The 20,541-nt window shown below is 44.9% G+C and overlaps 1 protein-coding gene across 21 annotated transcripts in view; it reads right to left on the bottom strand.

Moving 5' to 3' along the window:
• ATG10 (autophagy related 10) overlaps nucleotides 1-20,541 on the bottom strand; it is a 272,261-nt gene that overhangs the window by 117,193 nt on the left and 134,527 nt on the right. For 5 of the 21 annotated variants that reach the window (XM_070056364.1, XM_070056376.1, XM_070056368.1 and 2 more), the window contains one exon: nucleotides 15,020-15,110. The exons of 15 other annotated variants lie outside the window; for them this stretch is intronic. In XM_070056364.1, coding sequence (XP_069912465.1) covers nucleotides 15,020-15,110 — 91 coding nt within the window. Of the gene's footprint in view, nucleotides 1-3,912; nucleotides 4,029-15,019; nucleotides 15,111-20,541 lie in introns of all 21 variants that reach the window. One more of the 21 variants, XM_070056378.1, reaches the window with a different exon arrangement.

The raw sequence follows: 20,541 nt of genomic DNA, 5'->3' as shown, positions 1-20,541 counted from the left end.
CAAGTCCACCAGGCCTGGCTTCCCTCGCTTTTCCATAGGCAGTTCTGACGGCTGCAATGGAGCAGCACGAACCACACCCCCCCAAGAAGAAGAGGGCTGCCATGGGCCATGCACGCGTGTTCCCTCCCCTTCTGCAGTCCTAACAGGTTTGTCCTCACAGTCTGAATGCTTTTCAACTGCAAGTCAACTGTCACTTCACACTGTCCTTAGACTCACACACAGGCTGATGGGCATCACGGGAAAGACTCAATATAAACCCATATGTCAAAGAAGTTCCCCAAATTAAAATTTGGAGAGCCAAATTTTGGAAGATCTATTATACAACCAAACATTGTTGGGAATGCGGGTGAGGGTGTGGTTGCGGGTGCACGTGAGGGTGCGGGTGAGGATGAGGGTGAGGATGGGGGTAAGGGTGAGGGTGAGAGTGCAGGTGAGGGTGAGGATGAGGATTAGGGTGCGGGTAAGGGTGAGGGTGAGAGTGTGGGTGAGGGTGAGGGTGCGGGTGAGGGTGAGGATGAGGATTAGGGTGCGGGTGAGGGTGAGAGTGCGGGTGAGGGTGAGGATGAGGATTAGGGTGAGGGTGCGGGTTAGGATGTGGGTGAGGGTGAGGGTGCGGGTGAGGGTGAGGGTGACGGTGCGGGTGAGGGTGAGGGTGAGGATTAGGGTGTGGGTGAGGGTGAGGTTGCGGGTGAGGGTGAGGATGAGGATTAGGGTGCGGGTGAGGGTGAGGGTGCGGGTGAGGATGAGGATTAGGGTGAGGGTGAGGGTGCAGGTGAGGTTGCGGGTTAGGATGTGGGTGAGGTTGCGGGTGAGGATGAGGGTGAGGGTGCGGGTGAGTATGAGGGTGAGGGTGCGGGTGAGGGTGCGGGTGAGGGTGAGGATTAGGGTGCGGGTGAGGGTGAGGGTGAGGATTAGGGTGAGGGTGCGGGTGAGGGTGCGGGTGCGGGTGAAGGTGAGGATGAGGATTAGGGTGAGGGTGTGGGTGAGGGTGCGGGTAAGGGTGAGGTTGCAGGTTAGGGTGTGGGTGTGGGTGCGGGTGAGGGTGAGGTTGCAGGTGAGGATGTGGGTGAGGGTGAGGGTGAGGGTGAGGGTGCGGGTGAGGGTGAGGAGTTCTTTGCAGCCATCTTTTGAGGCTCCTGGTCTGACAGGGAGGAGCTGCGTTAACTGAAGCAGGATGAGAGCAGTTAAAGGGGGGGGGGCACTGGTGAACTCAAGCCTTCCATATAAGGAAAGGAGTACAGGCAACACTGGTAGCTCCTCCTCTCCTCTAGGGCCCAGTTTCTTTCAGGTGCCTTAAGTAACAAACACAACATCTGATCTTTTGACAAAAGGCCACAGTGGAGATAACAATGTGAATCCATATGTAGTAACGCTTCCTAACACAATCAAAATGATGAAAATACCAGTTCTCATGTGAATTCCCACACCTCAGTGGACTGTTGTGCAGGCACCCTGGGGGTACCTGTCCACTTAAAAGGCTCAGGATTATGAAGAAGACAAGACTGACCTTTGGCCTCCTCTAGACCTTGCTCTCTCCAGTTTAACCTGGATCTGATATTCACTGGAAAGAGGCCTGATAAACTTAGTACAGACTGCATTTTAAGTATTTTTAAATTTTTGTAATCTGATTTGAGAGGGAGGGAGAAAGAAAGAGTTCCCACCCACTGGTTCACTCCCCAAATGCCTGTGTGAAGGGAACTCAGTTTGGGTCTCCCACAGCGGGTGGTCAAGAGGCCTTCATTGGATGCCTCCCGGATGCACATTAGCAGGTATCTGGAATTGGGAGCAGAGCTGCGACTTGAACCTGGGCACTCCTACATGGGATACAGGCATCACAACTGGCATACTGATCAGTGTGCCAAATGCACACCCCTTAGCCAGAGGTATTGATCCTACTGAGAGTCTATGCCTTGTAAGAGAGCGTTCCCTGAAGAGGAAAATCTTAATGAATTACCAGCCACTACAGCTTCTGTGACAGACTGCAGTCTGTGGGGTGATGACAGGGGTGTCCCTGGCACCCTTTGGAACACACTGTGGGCTACTGCCTGCTGTCCTGAGGGCAGGCCAGCAAACAGGGTGTAGTTACCACCAGTGCCTCCTGATCTCTGTCCGAGGTGACAGAAATTCTCCTGGAATGAACCACATTGGACATCCAAATGCTGGGGCCCATGTCTTCCTGTTACCAAGCCTGGGCATGAGACCATTTTTTCTATTTGCAATGCTAATGATAAATCAACATTCAACAGAAGTTTCCAAAGGAGAAAAATAGAAGAAGCTTAAGCTGGTAATCCTGAATTAATGTATTTTCCTGGTTACTTATAATGGCAAAGAATTATTTGCGCAGTAAGAAAAATGCTAATTTTATTAAAGTGCTATTAGATGAGGCTTTTAGACTAACTTGCAGTACTCTAAAAAAAAATTATACGAGTGACTCGATTTGTCAGTTCTAACCTCTTTGGACTCATTTGCCTGCACAGTTGCCATCCTTGGAAGGAAAAGCCAAACCCAGAACTGACTTGTTTCCTAAATGAATCGGGAAGTTGTCATCAGCAAGCATCTGCTACTTTATCGCGTTCACGTAAAAGCGTTCTTATGCCCGTGTGACGGACTATTGAGCAGATGCTGTAGAGTGCTATACCCGCAGCAATGCGTGTGTCATAAAAGAGAGGGAGCTGCGGCGTAAATAATGATTCTGATCCCTCTATAAATGACTTTCACTTTTTCTAATGGATTAAAAGTTGTGTCAACAAGTTCAACTTCTAACCCAAGCAATTCACTGGCAAGAAAGTGAACTCCAAAGCATTCACAGCAATCAATAACACAAGGTCAGCTTCAGGGTTACACCCAAAACGATGAAATCTGAGAGGCAGGAAAGACCTCCCTCGTCAACTCAGTCTCCCACGTTCCCTCACACCAGCCAATCTGCAATTAGACATCAGTTCCTTCGTGCCATAAAGGGCTCTAAGCTGGGAGAATATTCATTTTCTTTAAGAGTGGGAGCAAATATAATTATTATCAGCTATATATTTTTTTTCTTTTAAATCTTAGCCAAGATTTTTTAATGGACCTTGGGGTGGCAGCATGGGAGATGAGAATGCAAAACAGGAAGGCAAGTCATGTGTGAGCGTCAGAGGGGTAGTCAGTTACACATGGTACCCAGTTCCTCTCACTTTAACATGTGCCCTAACTTCAGTGTAGGACATTTGAAAACACAGAAAAGGGGTCAACAGCCAAGGGATGTCTGCAACAAGGCTACTCCTCCACCCAAGACCCATGCTGTCAGAGCCCTTGTCTTAGCTGGGTTAGCCGGGTAGCAGACCTTGACACAAGGGATACACTTGGAGAGGGAAGAGAACACAAGACAGGAAGGGAGCGCAGCTGAGACAGGGTACATGGGCCCAGTAACCAAACTGCCCCTGTGGGCAACTGGGGCTCCTGGCTCCTGGTTCCTGGCTCCTGGCAGAGTACCCTAGTCTTCCCACCTGATGGGTCAGGAGGTTGGGGACATGCCTTTACGAGGATGCATGGACTTTGGGTGTGCAAGGCCACCTCACGCTGGAGCACAGCACACTCTTGCTGCTCTTGATGGCCACCCTCAGGTAGAGTCCCTGTCTGGGCCCCCACACTGTGCACAGGAACAGGAAGTGTCGTGGCACCTGCAGGGGCCGTAGACCATCACCAAGCAACACACCCCGCGACATTATCTGTGCCTCTGAAACCCAAAATGCTCTGAACAGGGAAGGATTTTTTTTCCTTAAGTTTGGCCTACAATTCATTTGGTGGCAAATGCTTACCTGAGGCCTTTCAGAGCATTTATTTACTCTACTTTCTATGAATACTGTTTCCCTGAGGAAATACTAATAAGTGTGAGTATTGGGTGTCATCCAGAATATAATATAACCTAGAACTTACTTTTGTAACATTACATCTTCTCTCTAAAATTCCCAAATTCTTAATTCTGGACACAACAAGGCCCAAGGATGTGGACATGCAGCTTCTCAGTGACTGCTGCCTCTCTTGAGTTCATCCTGAGAATAAATAAAATAATGAGGTAGAAGTACAGTAACCTCCTTGGACAAAAGGCACTGAGCAGATAACTGAGCAGTTGGTTGCCAGATTAACACACTTGGAGAAAAAGGAAATGGAGACTGGTGAGGGTGGAAGAAGGCAAGTAAAAAGTGTAGCTTTTTAAGTACTTGAGTATTTTTTTATTACTGAGATGCTTAGCAGCTTCTCCTTACCCAGAGTCCATCATAGTGAGCAGTCTTGCAGCTTGTATTTAAAATATTAGAACCGGATTCCTCAAAAATCCCTCAGAAAATAAAAACCCAGCCCAAATGTGAAAATGTTAAAGTATGAATATGAACAAAGATCTCGGGTTTCTGTTTGTTTATTTTTACGAGAAGCAGAGAAACAGGACTAAAAGACAGAGTTCCCTTCTGCAGGTTCACTCCCCGAATGTTTGCAATAGCCAGTGCTGGGCCAGCCAAGGTCAGGAGCTGGGAATTCAGCCCAGGTCTCCCACATGGGTCGCAGGGACCCAACTACTTGAGCCACCACATGCTGCTTCCCAGGGTCTGCATTAGCAGTGACCTGGAGCTGGGAGCCAGAGCTGGGATTCAAACCCAGATACTTCAATGTGATCATCTTAAATGCCATGCTAAATGCTTGCTCCTATTTTGTAAAAAGGTGGTCCCATTAGATTAACACACACATAATTTCCACATCAATCTCTCATGTGCATACACTTCAGGAACTCAATAATCCTAATTATTGAGACCCGTTATTATATTTATTCATTTAGTAAACACCTGCTAAACACAGAGTATAGAGGAGACAGTGCAGTGATGACTAAAAAATCATGAAAAAGGAACTCCATAACTGTTCATGCAAGCACTGTGTGCCTGGGGGAGGGGGCCCCTTGGTGTAGGTCACATCATGAGTGAGTGCGTCCCCTAGCAAGCTATGATGATGGCTGGGTATGTGTTCACACATTTGGGGGATTAAAGATGAAGCCCTCTCTTGGTCCCGACTGGAAGGATAAAGGAGGTCTCTGTTTAAGAAATGCTACCCTGCTGAATAACAAATGATTCCAGCTGGCGGAACTGAAGCATGCAACAAAGACAAGCTCCACGGTGCGAGGCACCGAAGCTCATGGCAAATTCAGCAAACCATGCTGTTGGTCTGCAGCACAAGACTGTACAAGAACCTTGAAAGAAGATAGAACCGGTACCATGATAACAAAACTAGACAAAGAAAATATAAGAAAACTCTATCTGTAGATCAATATTGCTCATGAACAAAACAAAACTCCAGCAAACTGAATCTAGCATACACACAAAATTAAGATGTAACCAACCAGAGCTTATCACAAGAATTCAGAGATAGCTGGACATTCAAAATGCAATCAATTTCACTTACCAAATTACCTGAACAAAGGAGAAAAGCCATAGGGGCTTTTTTTTTTTTTTTTTTTTTTTTTGACAGGTAGAGTTTTAGACAATAAGAGAGAGAGACACAGAAAGAAAGGTCTTCCTTCCGTTGGTTCACTCCTCAAATGGCTGCTACGGCCGGCACTGCACCGATCCGAAGCCAGGAGCCAGGTGCCTCCTCTTGGTCTTCCATGCAGGTGCAGGGCCCAAGCACTTGGGCCATTCTCCACTGCCCTCCTGGGCCACAGCAGAGAGCTGGACTGGAAGAGGAGGAACCGGGACCAGAACCTGGCGACCATATGGGATGTCAGTGCTGCAGGCAGAGGATTAACCAAGTGAGCCATGGCACCGGCCCTGGTAGGGGCTTTTCCATAGTTGCATATGAAAAACATCTGAAAATTCAACACCCAGCTATGACTGAAAACAGAAACCCTGAACGCTTCCTCCTGGATCAGGGAGCAGGCAGGCAGGTCGACGCTCGCTGCACTCGCTCTACCTGATCCTGGAAGTTCAAGGCCATGAGACTGCAGAAGAAAGGTGGGGGAGCAGGGAGCAGAGAAACGGGGATAAAAGAAGAAAAGAGGGAGGCAGAGATGAAGGAAGGAAAGAAAAGACTGGAAAGGGAGAAGCAAAACTGTCTCTGCTTACAGTTTAAGTAGAAATCCACAGGAATCTATAAAACAGTTGCTATCACTATAACTAAAATGTTCATTTTCTCAAGGTTGTAAGATTCAAGGTTAATATACAATATTGTATTTTTATCACACAACTAAAAAAATGTATATATTTTTTTTTTAAACTTTTATTTAATGCATATAAATTTCCAAAGTACGACTTATGGATTACAATGGCTTTCCCCCCATACCGTCCCTCCCACCCACAACCCTCCCCTTTCCCACTCCCTCTCCCCTTCCATTCACATCAAGATTCATTTTCGATTATCTTAATATACAGAAGATCAGCTTAGTATACATTAAGTATGGATTTCAACAGTTTGCTCCCACACAGAAACATAAAGTGAAAAATAATAGATGATTTTTTAAAATGATGATGAAATCAGAGCAGACCTATTGTCATGTTTAATCCCAGTGAGAGTCAAGTTGGGAATTGATAATTTCTTTTTTTTTTTTTTTTTTTTTTTTTTTTTACAGAGGATCAGTTTAGTATGCATTAAGTAAGGATTTCAACAGTTTGCACCCCCATAGAAACACAAAGTGAAATATATTGTTTGAGTACTCGTTATAGCATTAAATCTCAATGTACAGCACATTAAGGATAGGGATCCTACATGAGGAGTAAGTGCACAGTGACTCCTGTTGTTGACTTTACCAATTGACACTCCTGTCTATGGCATCAGTAATCTCCCTACGCTCCAGTCATGAGTTTCCAAGGCTATGGAAGCCCTCTGAGTTCTCCGATTCTTATCTTGTTTAGACAAGCTCATAGTCAAAGTGGAGGTTCTCTCCTCCCTTCAGAGAAAGGTACCTCCTTCTTTGATGGCCTGTTCTTTCCACTGGGATCTCACTCGCAGAGATCTTTTGCCAGAGTGTCTTGGCTTTCCATGCCTGAAATACTCTCATGAGCTTTTCAGCCAGCTCCGAATGCCTTTAGGGCTGATTCTGAGGCCAGAGTGCTATTTAGGACATCTGCCATTCTATGAGTCTGCTGAGATTCTCACTTCCCATGTTGGATCACTCTCCCCTTTATTTACTCCATCAGTTAGCGTTAGCAGGTACTAGACTTGTCTATGTGCTCCCTTTGACTCCCAGTCCCTTCACCATGACCAACTGTGAACTGAAACTGATCACCTGGAACAGTGAGATGGCATTGGTACATGCCACCTCGATGGGATTGAATTGGAATCCCCTGGTATGCTTCCAACTCCACCACTTGGGGCAAGTCAGCCTGAGCATGTCCCAAATTATACATCTCTTCCCTCTCCCATTCCCACCACCATGTTCAACAGGGATCACATTTCAGTTAATTTTCAACACTTAAGAATAACTGTGCATCAATTTCAGATCTAAACCAGTCATATTAAGTAGAACAGATAAAAAAAACTACTAAGAGGGATAATGTATTTAGTTGTTCATTAACAGTCAGGGTTATGCTGATCAAGCCACCGTTTCCCATAGTGTCCACCTCACTCCAACAGGTTTCCCTCTTGGTGTTCAGTCAGTCGTCACCGATCAGGGAGAACATATGGTATTTGTCCCTTTGGGACTGGCTTATTTCACTCAGCATGATGTGTTCCAGATTCCTCCATTTTGTTGCAAATGACTGGATTTCGTTGTTTCTTACTGCGGTATAGTATTCTAAAGAGTACATATCCCATAATTTCTTTATCCAGTCTATCGTTGATGGGCATTTAGGTTGGTTCCAGGTCTTAGCTATTGTGAATTGAGCTGCAATAAACATTAGGGTGCAGACCTCTTTTTTGTTTACCAATTTAAATTCCTTTGGGTAAATTCCAAGGAGTGGGATGGCTGGGTCGAACGGTAGGGTTATCTTCAGGTTTCTGAGGAATCTCCAGACTGACTTCCATAGTGGCTTGACCAGTTTGCATTCCCACCAACAGTGGGTTAGTGTCCCTTTTTCCCCACATCCTCGCCAGCATCTGTTGTTGGTAGATTTCTGCATGTGAGCCATTCTAACCGGGGTGAGGTGAAACCTCATTGTGGTTTTGATTTGCATTTCCCTGATTGCTAATGACCTTGAACATTTTAAAAAAATGTATCTTTAAAAATCTCATTTAAAATAGCACTAAAGCCCATAAAATACTGAAGAAAAATTTTTCACAAGTGACTTAAAAACTCTGCATTACTGCATATACAGTTGACGCTTTGAAAATTGACTTTGAGATTCAACACAATCTCAAACAAAATCCCAGCAAGGGAATGGGGAGAAAAAGGAATGAACAATCTAGTTTACTTTTAATTATATGCAAAACTTAACAAAGTGGCCATAAATCTAACACAAAGGTTTAAAGTACAAAATTCAAAGACTAAAACATAGAAAAAAACTTTCTTTCTTTTTTTTTTTTTTTGACAGGCAGAGTGGACAGTGAGAGAGAGAGAGAGAGAGAGATGGTTCACCCTCCAATGGTCGCTGCGCCAGCGCACCGCGCTGATCCGAAGCCAGGAGCCAGGTGCTTCTCCTGGTCTCCCATGCGGGTGCAGGGGGCCCAAGCACTTGGGCCATCCTCCACTGCCCTCCCGGGCCACAGCAGAGAGCTGGACTGGAAGAGGGGCAACGGGGACAAAATCCAGTGCCCCGACCGGGACTAGAACCTGGTGCGCCGGCGCCGCAAGGCGGAGGATAGCCTAGTGAGCCACAGCGCCGGCCGAGAAAAACTTTCTGACTTCATAGTAAGCAAAGACTGCTCAGGGTACAAACAGCCTGAACCATAAAAGAAATAAATCCTGAGAGTGGATTTTGTCAAAAGTGAATCTTCTATTCCTAGAAAGACAAAGTTAGGAAAATGAAAGGCAAGCCATGTAATGGGAAAAAATTCACAATACAATGGACTCATGTCCAGAATATATGTAAGAATTCTTGGGGTTGGTGCTGTGGCACAGCGGGTTAGGCTACCATCTACAATGCCAGCATCCCATATTTGAGTGCCAGTTCAAGTCCCAGCTGTTCCACTTCTGATCCAGCTCTCTAATAATGCTCCTGGGAAAGTAGCAGATGATGGCCCAAGTATTTGGGCCCACGACACCCATGTGGTAGACCCAGATGGAGCTCCTGGCTCCTGGCTTCAGCCTGGCCTAGCCTCAGCCAAGGTAGACATTTTAGGAGTGAACTAGCAGATGGAAAATCTCCATCTCTCTGTCTCCACACCCCACCCCACCCCACCCCCACAACTCTGCCTTTCAAATAAATAAAATGTTTTAAGAAAAAGAATTCTTACAACTAAATAAAAAGTCAAGCAATCTCATTTTTAACCGTGTTAAAAATTTGGACAATATATTTTACAAAAGAAGACACAAATGGCTAACAAGCACATGAAAAGATGAACAACACAATGTGGCACTATTTGAATAAAATTAAAAACACTGAAAATAATAAATGTTGGCAAAAATATGGCGCTTCGTACCCCTAATCCACTGCTGGCAGGAATATAAAATGCTGCAGCCATTTTGGAAAACTAGCAGTTTTTAATAAAAGTGAAACGTGTGCCTCCCGCAGGACTCAACTGTTCCACTACGATCCCAGAGCAGGAAGACATCTGCCCACACAAGGTCTCCGCACCAACACCCAGCGCAGTTTTATTCACAACAGACCAAAACAGAGAACGACCCAAATGTTCATCAAAAAATGAAAAGCAAGTGTACTGAGCAATGAACACATGCAAGAGGACTGCTGATACACACCATAACATGGATGAATCTCTGAGTGATTACGCTGAGTGAAAGAAGACAGACCCGAAGGAAGACCTATTTTATTATTATCTGCGTCACTGGGTGTTGCTATTAGCAACACGCCTGACCCCGGGTATTTAAAAAGAAGAGATTTATTCAGCTCACTCTTCTGGAGATTCAAGGGTGCGTCCCCAGCATCTGCTTAGCCGTGGTGATGGCCTCATGGCAGAAGGGGTCATGTGGTAACAAGAACAAGAGACCAGAGTGGGGCAAGTTCTCTCTTTGTGTAACAACTCACTCCTTTGGGAATCAATGCACTCCTACCAGAACTGACCTTCTCCGACCAGACAGCACTGATCCACACGTGAGGGTGAAGACCCCATGATCCAATTACCTTCTCCCAGCCCCCACCTCTTAAAGGCACCCAACCTGCAATACCACCATCGTAGAGCCCAAGTTTCTTGCACAGAAACCACTGGATGTCAATCATACCAAACCTCAGCCTAGAGTAACAAAGCACACAACAGCTTTTGCCTGGTGCCGGGAGGTGGATCACAACCAGATCCAGGGAATCTTTAGGGGTAAGATACATTCAGTCTCTTCACTGTGACAGCAGTTTTATACACTGTGATGGTATATATAAAAGCCACAACTCCTGAGATGATACACGCTAAATAGCTCAGGTCTATCACACATAAAATCACTTAAAAAGCATTGGACAGGATGGAATGCAGAGTGTTACAAAAGAGTAGTTGTTGAAATGAGTCAAGTCTGCAGGACTCAAGGTAAAACACAGAGCACATAACACTATACTCTGGCTGATGACGGTGTTACCTGTGGGTGCAGGTTACCGATCTGGACGCCACCATTCGATTAAACAAATGCCGGGCAGATGGCAGGCACGTGTTTCTCACTGCTGGAATGGGAGTGGCTAGGTAAGCAAGGAGAGGTAGAGGCCCTGTACTAAATGTGGAGGCATCAGTGAGAGCTCATGGTTAGTTTAATACACACAGACACGGTCACACATAGAAGTATTTATAGATACATGTAGATACCCGGGTTACTATACACGTGGACGTCTCCTTGCTCTGTTAGCCGAGACACCCCAGCCGCAGTGAGCACAGCCAGCACCCAGAACTTGGTGCACAATACCACCCAATAAAACAAAGCAGGATTCCTTAGAGAAATGGCTGAGTTTAGGACTGGAATGGAAAATACACAAACTCAGCCTAGAATATCTTATAGTGCCAGAAATTAAGAGTGTTTTTTTTTTTTTAAAAAAAGAATGAAATAAAAGAAGAGAATGGGGATAGGAGCAGAGAAGAAGCAAAGAGAAGAAAAAGGAAAAATATGCCACGGTGTCACAGGCACATCATAGGGACACAGGAGCCAACCGAAAGAGCTACCCATAGTCAAAACCGGAACAATCTGAGCAACAAACAACATAGCACTAGATTTTAACCCAAAGTGTGAATGAAATACCCATAGGCCCATACTGATAAGAGAGCTGATTGGATGCATAAACAGAAAGGAAACTGTCCCGTGCAGACAAGTTCTGAACAAGCCGCACGGTTTCAACACCCTGCAGCAGGTAGAGTGGGTTCCCCTCCTCCCACGAGTGGACTAGGACGGCGCGATGACAACAGCAGTGCTGCAGTCCCGCCAGTCCCCAAACCTCAATCTCACTCCACCTTTACGTCCACCACAGCAATACACGGATTCTGTAACTGAGGAAAATGCTTCTCTTTTTGGGGGGGAGAAACGTGGAAAGAAAACACTGTTTAAAGGGAAATTTAAAAAGGGCGGAGCTGAATTTTTATCAGTTGCTGCTTTGGACATCCCTCTTCTCCCACCAAAATCTGTCAGGAATCAGCCCCGTGCGGCAGAAGGAGAGGTGGGGGACAGTGAGAACAGGCCCCTGCTGTACCTTGAGCCTGCAGCGTCTCCAAGGCCTCTTCCTCACATCATGTGAGAAATGCACTCAAGTGTGCCCCATCGTTAAAGTCCACAAATACACAAACACTGCTGACCCAAGACTTCTTTCTTCACAAGCCTCCTTCCACGCCTGCGCCCCCTCACCCCTGCTCACTGCACAGAGCAATCTGGCTTCCACCCTCGGCCCACAGACAGACAGGGCTCTCACTTTGACCTCTGGGGTAGGACATGCTCACACTGTCCACCTGCCCCCTGCACGGGAAGCTTCCTGCTGCCTGGCTCTCGGTGCCGTCACTTCTGCCTTGTTCCCACTGCTATCCCCTGGCATTCTGCCTCCACCAACAGTATGTGCAAGTGTAGGGTTCCACAGGGATCAGGGGATCAGGCCTTGCTTCCCCTCCCTGACACACTCTTCAGGTGACCTTGTCCACCCATGACCCTGGCATCTACCCCGAGGGCTGATGATCTCACCGCCTCTCCCTTGCTCCCATGACCCTGTGCAGCGGCGTTTATGCCCACATGATTCTGATAACCTTCTCTGCTTCCACCCTGCGCTGGGTCTCCTTCACACCTATGGTGCTGACTTTCTGTGAGGGTGCTGCTCCCTCCCACGACCCTGACAGCTACCTCTGAGCAGGTCTTCTGACTGTCCCTGCAGCTCTGACTACCAATGGCATTGGTTCCCATGGTCCTGGCTCTTCCTCCACCTCAGTGCCATCTCACTCACTCCCTGGCCCAAAGATGACCTCTTTGTCAAAGGATCTGAAATCTCTAACCTCAACCCAGGCTTTTCTTGAGTGCCAGACCCATCTGCCTGACCAAGCCAAACAAAGCCACTTGTCCTCCTCAACCCTCAATTTTGGCAATGGCACATACATAATAGCCACATGTCTAATAGTCATCCCAAACATATCCCTTTCCCCCTTACCCTAGATTAGTCACCAGATTAAATGACTCGACCTCGTAAGTGTTACCATCATCTGTCTTCTTTTTCTATACTCATGGCCACTCCCTAGCTCAGTCCTTATTAACTCTTGCCTGGAATACTACACCAGTCTCCTTACTGATGTCCTAACTCACATCTCAGCCACTTTCATGGTAGCCTTCACAGGGTTCTTCCTAACACACACCTGCTCATGGCAACCATAAGGGTTAGAACCACGTCCCCTTTCCAAGTATGGAATTTGGGGCTCTAAACTGGCATATGCCACACTACCCATCTGAGCAACCCTAATGGCCACCAGTCCCATTAGCAGACTTTGTTCCTCCTCTGCACAAACTTGTAGCTAGCTCCCCTGATCTGTCAGGACTCCTGTGCCTCTACCCATACAACCCCCAGTCAAGGAGTCTCCACCTAAAGATTCCTGCTCATCCTCCCTGTCCAGCTCAAATCCTGTCTCCACTAGGAAATCTTCCAGATACCTTTGGGCAAATATACACACCGTGTCTCCCTCGTGTCTTACTGACAGCAATTATTTTATTGCATTTTCATTGTTTATGAGTCCATCCACTACACTGTTGGCTTAAACAAAGAAATCGGGACTTACAGTCTTCGTAACCCAGTACCTACCACACACCGCCTAAAGCACACACATGTTCAGCAGGTATCTGATGACTAAATAAATAATTTGGGGACTTGTTCCAACAATGTCATTGCCTTACTGCTTCATCCCTAAGCTTCATAGATTCCAAATTAGGAAAAGTAACATTATATTCTCAGAGTAGAGGGAGAATTATTTAGTAAGTCAAGACACTGAAGCTAAAATAACTTGCACTGTATAAAATGTAAGGTTTTGAAAAGAGGCAACAATGGCAGGAAAAGAAGGCAGTATCAGTACTATCTGAGTGAAGACACCACGAAGCTATACCTACGGGCAAGTGGGGTCATCCTGGCTTTCTTTTTAATGGCTTTACAAGAGAGTAGCATGGAGTAATGGCATATCTTGGTTGGAACTTTGCATTATAAAAAATATATAAGAATCATCTTCAAGCCAAAAGAAGAGGCTACCCCAAGCAAATAAAATTCTTAAATTCTATGCATACATTTTATATACTCATTACTATTTTCCTTTTAAAAGAAATTGTTGTCTAAAGTAAGCTATATTTGCTGGCATCTCTGGGCACAGTGCCCAGTTCAGCTTCATTTTTTTCAGTTGTTGAGTTTTTCTGGGTATATTGTGACTGGTATTTTTAAATGATAGCTTAGCACAACTGCTTTATTTTTATGCACCTCCAACCCAGGATTATGACTGAGGCTAAACACTCTTCCTGCACAGTCCAGACAAGTACACTTGAAGTAAAGGATATGTAAAAATTAAACCCCAAAAAGCAATTTTCTTAATTAGCTTAGTTAGTAACGATTGTTCTCACATCAAGTGTATCAGATCAAGATAAAACAGGATTGGCTCCAATAAGAAAAAATAAATAAATAATAAAATTACAGAGTATTAAATCTTCCATCATACTCTCCTTTCAGTCTTTATTATATGGCTTCAAATTCTGCTCTCACCAAAATAACTTCTAAAATTTAAACAGTAATGTTATTGGTACCACTTTCTGCAAGCCTGCCAACATATTTTTAGCTGCTGGTTAGACTCAAACAAATCCATGGACTCTACAGAGAACAGGATCAGCAGACAGTAGACAGCCAATTTCTCATTCCTCTGTTCCCTTTCAATAGTGGTTTAGACTTGGCCTAGACCGCACCCCCCCCCCCCCCCAGTCTCTATCTCCACCTTCTCATCGTGAAAAGTAGTCTTCCTAGGTGAAGGAAAACGTGTAGCATCCTGAAGAAGCTTATTACTTCACAGCTAAGTAAACGACCCATGAATCTACGTTTAGCTGTGAGTAGCCAAATTAGAGCATGAGTGAAGAGGGCACTGATGTCCTGTGCCACCTTCCTGGTGGCTCCTATGGGCAGGACAGAAGCCATCCACGAGCACCTCTGGAGTCCTGCAAGTCCCCTCCCCGCCCAGCTACAGTGCCTCTCGCACACAGCTCAGGAAATAACTCTACAAGAACCGGTGGCACGATCTCTTCAAGAACAAAGACTAAAATGCTCTAATCTAAACTCCTGACTCCACATTAGGGCTTCTGAATCTCATTTTAATGGGTGTAATTTTATTATTTCATTCATTTAACTAATCTTTTAAAGACTTAATATATACAAGCACAGTTTACAAATAAATGGAGGGTAACAAGTATGAATTTTCCAGCCAGAAATAACGAACCCTTTCAATCTACACTTGAACTCCCCACCCACACTCGGGCCACCTCCCTCTAAACCACCTTACTGTCACCAGGCCCAAATCTTGGCTGAGTCACAGTCATTTCAGGCCAAGTCCTCCGTGTTCTGCTCAGCCAACAAAGACTAAGACGTCTGGAAAAGAGAGTATAACATCAACAAAGTCTGTAAGATTGTTAGAGAAAGTGACTGGGGCTAATATAAACAAACAGAAAAAGTAAAAGCAAGGATTCTTCCTTAATCTCCTCTTCTGTCTATTACCAAAATCAATCTCTATCAAGAAATGAGGGAAAGCGCTATTACTCGACTCCCCTTCATCAAGTCACTTCCATCCTGCTCCAAGATTTGCCTAAATAAAAAATCTTAACTTTTTTCCTAGAGTTTTTCCCTGCCTCACTAGTCCTAAATATATTCTCAGTCTGTCTATTTTGTGACTTTGCTCAATGTATGTCGCACAGGCTGAGAAACAGCGGCTGATGCGACTCGGCACTACGGAGGTCTTAACTGGCACCGGGCCAAGAAGCATCACCCTGTCCAACTGGACTGCAAATGGGCCAAGGAGGCTTCTACAACACAGAACAACCAACAGGGAATCAGTAGGCTCAAGATTTTGTATATAACTGCAACAAGTCAGGCATTTTTGAAACAAAATCAATATTTCAACCCAAATTTTCTAATCATCTTGTGGGACAACAGTGCATTATAGAAGGGATCTACTGGGGCTGGCACTGTGGCATAGTGGGTAAAGCTGCTGCCTGCAGAGCCATAAGGGCGTCAGTTTGAGTCCCGGCTGCTCCATTTCTGATCCAGCTCTCGGCTGTCGCCTGGGAAAGTAGTGGAAGATGACCCAAGTGCTTGGGCCTCTGCACCCATGTGGGAGAACAGAAGAAGCTCCTGGCTCCTGGCTTCGGATCTGCCCAGCTCCAGCCATTGTGGCCACTCTGGGAGTGAACCAGCAGATAGAAGACCTCTCTCTATCTCTCTCTGCCTCTGCAACTTTGCCTTTCAAATAAATAAATAATTTTTTTATTTTATTATTTATCTTTTTTTGACAGGCAGAGTGGACAGTGAGAGTGAGAGAGAGAGAGAGAGAGAGAGAAAGGTCTTCCTTTTGCCGTTGGTTCACCCTCCAATGGCCCCCGCGGCTGGTGTGCTGCGGCCGGCGCATCACGCTGATCTGAAGCCAGGAGCCAGGTGCTTCTCCTGGTCTCCCATGGGGTGCAGGGCCCAAGCACTTGGGCCATAGCAGAGAGCTGGCCTGGAAGAAGGGCAACCAGGACAGAATCCGGAGCCCCAACCGGGACTAGAACCAGGGGTGCTGGCGCCACAGGTGGAAGATTAGCCTAGTGAGCCACGGCGCCAGCCATATAAATAAATAATTTTTTATTAAAAAAAACATATTTATTGACAGAGAAATCTGTCCACTCATAAGTGAGTAGTGGCCCATCCAATTTGTAAATTCAGAGCTACAAAGAGATCTTCATGGGTACACACACAGACACACACAATATGCAGTGGATGCCTGTAGCTACATAAGTCTTCAAGTGTTTCTATTTCCAAAGAAAGGTTTTTGTCCGTTTTGTCTGTTTTTTAAGTTCTCTCTTGCTGGTTGAATGCTATGGAACCTAGTCTATTGCTAAAATAATTTTGCTTTTCCAAAGAAAATCAGGAGAAAAAAAGCAAGATCGTGATCTTTATGGTTGTTTTAAAAAATCCATAGCAATTCAAAAAGCCTTACCAATCAAAGAATAGCAGCTTCCCCATTCTACCATACATGCTCGTATATGCACAAATTTATAATAATACCCTTACTCATTAAAAATCATTTAGGCTAGAAATTCATTTGTCTTTTAATTGCTTTAAGAGTGTTATCACAATTGAAAGGCAAAATTTATTCAAGTAAAAGGGGCAATGGACCATAAAAATTTGAAGAGAGAACAGTTTAGGACATACACTTCATCTAAAAGTAGAAAGTTCTTTCCAAATTTTGGTGTCCTCTTGTAGTTAGCTCAGTCAGGCAATGATCCTAAAAGGGCTTTATAAACTGAATCACACTAGTAAAGAATCAATTTTATTTTAATTTAATGGACTTAAGGTAATAGAAAATCTCCACAATTTAATTTGTCTATCAATTAAAGATTCCAGACATAAACTTGAGGCAAAACACAGGATAGCAGACTATTTCAGGCATCCCTGGCCTTCCTAGGACTCTTCCAGGAGGTCAGAATTCCCAAATAGCCCATCCCAAGACAGGTTCTCCCTTCCCTTTGATGACAACACTGTTCCCTGACTTTCCTCCTAGCACCTTGGAGACCCTTCTCAGTTGCTTACCTAACTCGTCTTTCTCTATTTACCTCTTAAGTATCTGTATTCCCTGAGTTCTGTCATCAGCCACTCTCACAGCTCACTTGAATCCTATGAATCTCAACCATCTCTATGTATCAGCAGCGACTGACACAAGTATGGATCTCATAACAAAATCACCCCTCTGAAGTTCAGGCAGAGTCCAAGCTCCACCTGACCCACGGCATCTCAGTTCCGTATGTCCAAAATAGAATCTACCACCTTTTCACTGAACTAGTTCACCGCACGTATTTCATGTCTTAGTTGAAAGTATTAAGTTTCATCTAGAACAGTGCCTGATAGTTGATTAAAAATATACATATATTTTTAACAAAGAAAGAGACAGCACTCCTATCTACCAGTTCACTCCTCAAATGCCCACAACATCCAGGGCTGGGTCAAGGCTAAAGCCAGGAGTTGAATACTCAATCCAGGTCTCTGTTGTGGGTTGCAAGGATACAACTACTTGAGCCATCATTGTTGCCTACCAGGGTCCACATGAGCAGTAAGCTAGAACCAGGAGTCAGAGCTGGCTATTGAACCCCGGTACAAAAAAACACCATAACTGCTAAGCTAAATGCTCACCCCATCAATAAAAATTAATTGAATGAATAAAGCTTGTTACCTGGTCAACAACTATTAATTGAGTATATCAGTATAGCCAGACATATGTTAGAGGCTGGGGAACAGGGACATAAGCAAGGAAGCCTAAGTCTTTGCCCTCAGGAGTTCATCTTCATAGAGGAGACAGCCATTAAGTAAACAAATAATTACAAGTATAATTAACTTTTTCACCTTAATTATAAGTGTAATTGCAGAGAAAATATATCCTGTTCAGTCACCCTAACCAGAGAACTTGACAGTACATTCAATATTTTTTTCTTTTTTAAAAAGATTTATTTATTTATTTGAAAGAGTTCTAGATAGAGACAACAGGGGAGACAGAGAAACACACAGAGAGGTCTTCCAGCCTCTGGTTCACTCCCCAAGTGGCTGCAACTGTCAGAGTTGAACCAGGCCAAAGCCAAGAGTTTCATCCGGGTCTCCCACATGGGAGACAGGAACCAAAACACGTGGGCCGTCTTCTGTGCTTTTCCTAGGCCATTAGCAGAGAGCTGGATTGGAAACAGAGCACCTGGGACATGAACTGGTGACCACATACAAAACCGGCATTGCAGGTGGCAGCTTTATCCACTATACCGCAATGCTGGCCCCATCTTCAATATTTTTCTTTCCCTCACTCTCAGTTTTCAAGTGTCTCCCAAATCTCACTGGTCCATTTCTGAAATCTTTCTAATCCACTTCTTCCTCTCCACCATTACTGTCTTGCTCCATTGGGACTTCATCTTCTCCTTGCTTTAGTGGATCTCCCTGACTGTACTATCTCCTCTTGGCAGCCTAGTCATGACACCGTTCTTTCCACAGTACAGATGTGATAGTATCACAAGTCTCCTGAACATCGTTTATGGGTCCCCTTTGACCTGAAGAATAAATCCCCAAATTCATGGTCATCACGGCTGTTATAGTCCAGCCTTCACTTGCCTTGTAAACCCCACTATGTTCCCTCTCGGTCCCCTGAATCTTGTCTGAGGCCATTCACACCTGCTTTCTCCCAGACCTTTCTTTCTAATACGGGTCTCTGAAAACTAAGATTGGCTGGAAGACACTGGAGTCAAGACTTGGATACAACTCTGGAGCCCCAGCCAGGTCATGTAAATGAAACCTGAAGCTGTAACGGGTCGAGCACAGGGGTGATTACAAGATATAGTCGACTTTGAGAATGCAAATCGGTAACTCAAAGTCAAGTCAGCCATCTAACATGGGCCACGTATCAGTCGTACCCAAAGAATAAAATGAGATAGGACAAAGATCGAGTACTGCAGGATAACAAAAGAAAAATGGAAAGCAGACAATGGGGAAAGTAAAGCAGAAATAACTTCGAAGTGGAGGTTAAAAGGCTTGTATGCATTTTTTTAAAACGTGGTTCTCACAATCACTAACATTAATATAATAGTAATACTAGTCAACCCCTATTTATTCCTCAAGGTTTTCGTTCCATCCCCTAAGCCTTTTCCCTATAATGTTGCCCATTCCTTTTCACAGGCTTCCCTTGTAACAACTGGCATACTCATTCCCAGCTACTCACTCGCATGCCTGTGTACCCAACTGACGCAGGAACAGCAACAGGGTAGGGGCTACATCTCACACTTTCTTTTTTTTTGACAGGCAGAGTGGACAGTGAGAGAGAGAGAGAGACAGAGAGAAAGGTCTTCCTTTTGCTGTTGGTTCACCCTCCAATGGCTGCTGCAGCTAGTGTGCTGCGGCCGGCGCACTGCGCTGATCTGATGGCAGGAGCCAGGTGCTTGTCCTGGTCTCCCATGGGGTGCAGGGCCCAAGTACTTGGGCCATCCTCCACTGCACTCCCTGGCCACAGCAGAGAGCTGGCCTGGAAGAGGAGCAACCGGGACAGAATCCGGTGCCCCAACCAGGACTAGAACCCCGTGTGCCGGCGCCGCAAGGTGGAGGATTAGCCTAGTGAGCCGCGGCGCCGGCTACATCTCACACTTATGCTTTATCCTCCATGGGAACACACAGTGAGTTTGTTACATGAATGAACCTATAAAATGAATTAACAAAGGAACCCAGTACTCCTGACTTAATGGTACCTAATAAGCACAAATATCTGTTATGAAACTTTGAGAGTGACTTTGGTAGACTGTTGCTTTTGACTGAGTACACAATGAGAAAATAATACTTTGCTTTACTTTTGACTAAAAAAAAATCAGAAAAGGGACTCAAAAAGAAATACCCAAACAACCCAAGAAAGGTGCAAATGAATATAACTAGAAAAATTTCACAATGTCAACATAATGCTATTTAGTAACTTTTTTATTTTTTTTTATTTTTTTTGCTTTTAAATAGTTAGTTCCTAGTGGGTCAATGGTACAACAGAAATCCCACCTTGTAGTTCATTCACAAGTACTAACAGCTGATTGGGTGAAACGCCCTCCCTCATTTTCTGACATGAAGTATAAAATAGGGGCACTTGCCACAAACATGTAAAATGGATACCGTGTGACTGTTCATTTACTGATGCAAGAAATTCTTGCTTTACAACAGTCTTGAGACTACAAACCTAAGTATAATCACAGTTCCTAAATTGTTTCATAAGTGTTACTTTGTAAATTAAAAAAAATTTTTTCTCTGCTCTAACCAATAATCA

The sequence above is a fragment of the Oryctolagus cuniculus genome, chromosome 14, assembly GCF_964237555.1.
Source record: "Oryctolagus cuniculus chromosome 14, mOryCun1.1, whole genome shotgun sequence".
NCBI lineage: Eukaryota > Metazoa > Chordata > Mammalia > Lagomorpha > Leporidae > Oryctolagus > Oryctolagus cuniculus.
This window is presented reverse-complemented; position numbering and strand designations above follow the sequence as displayed.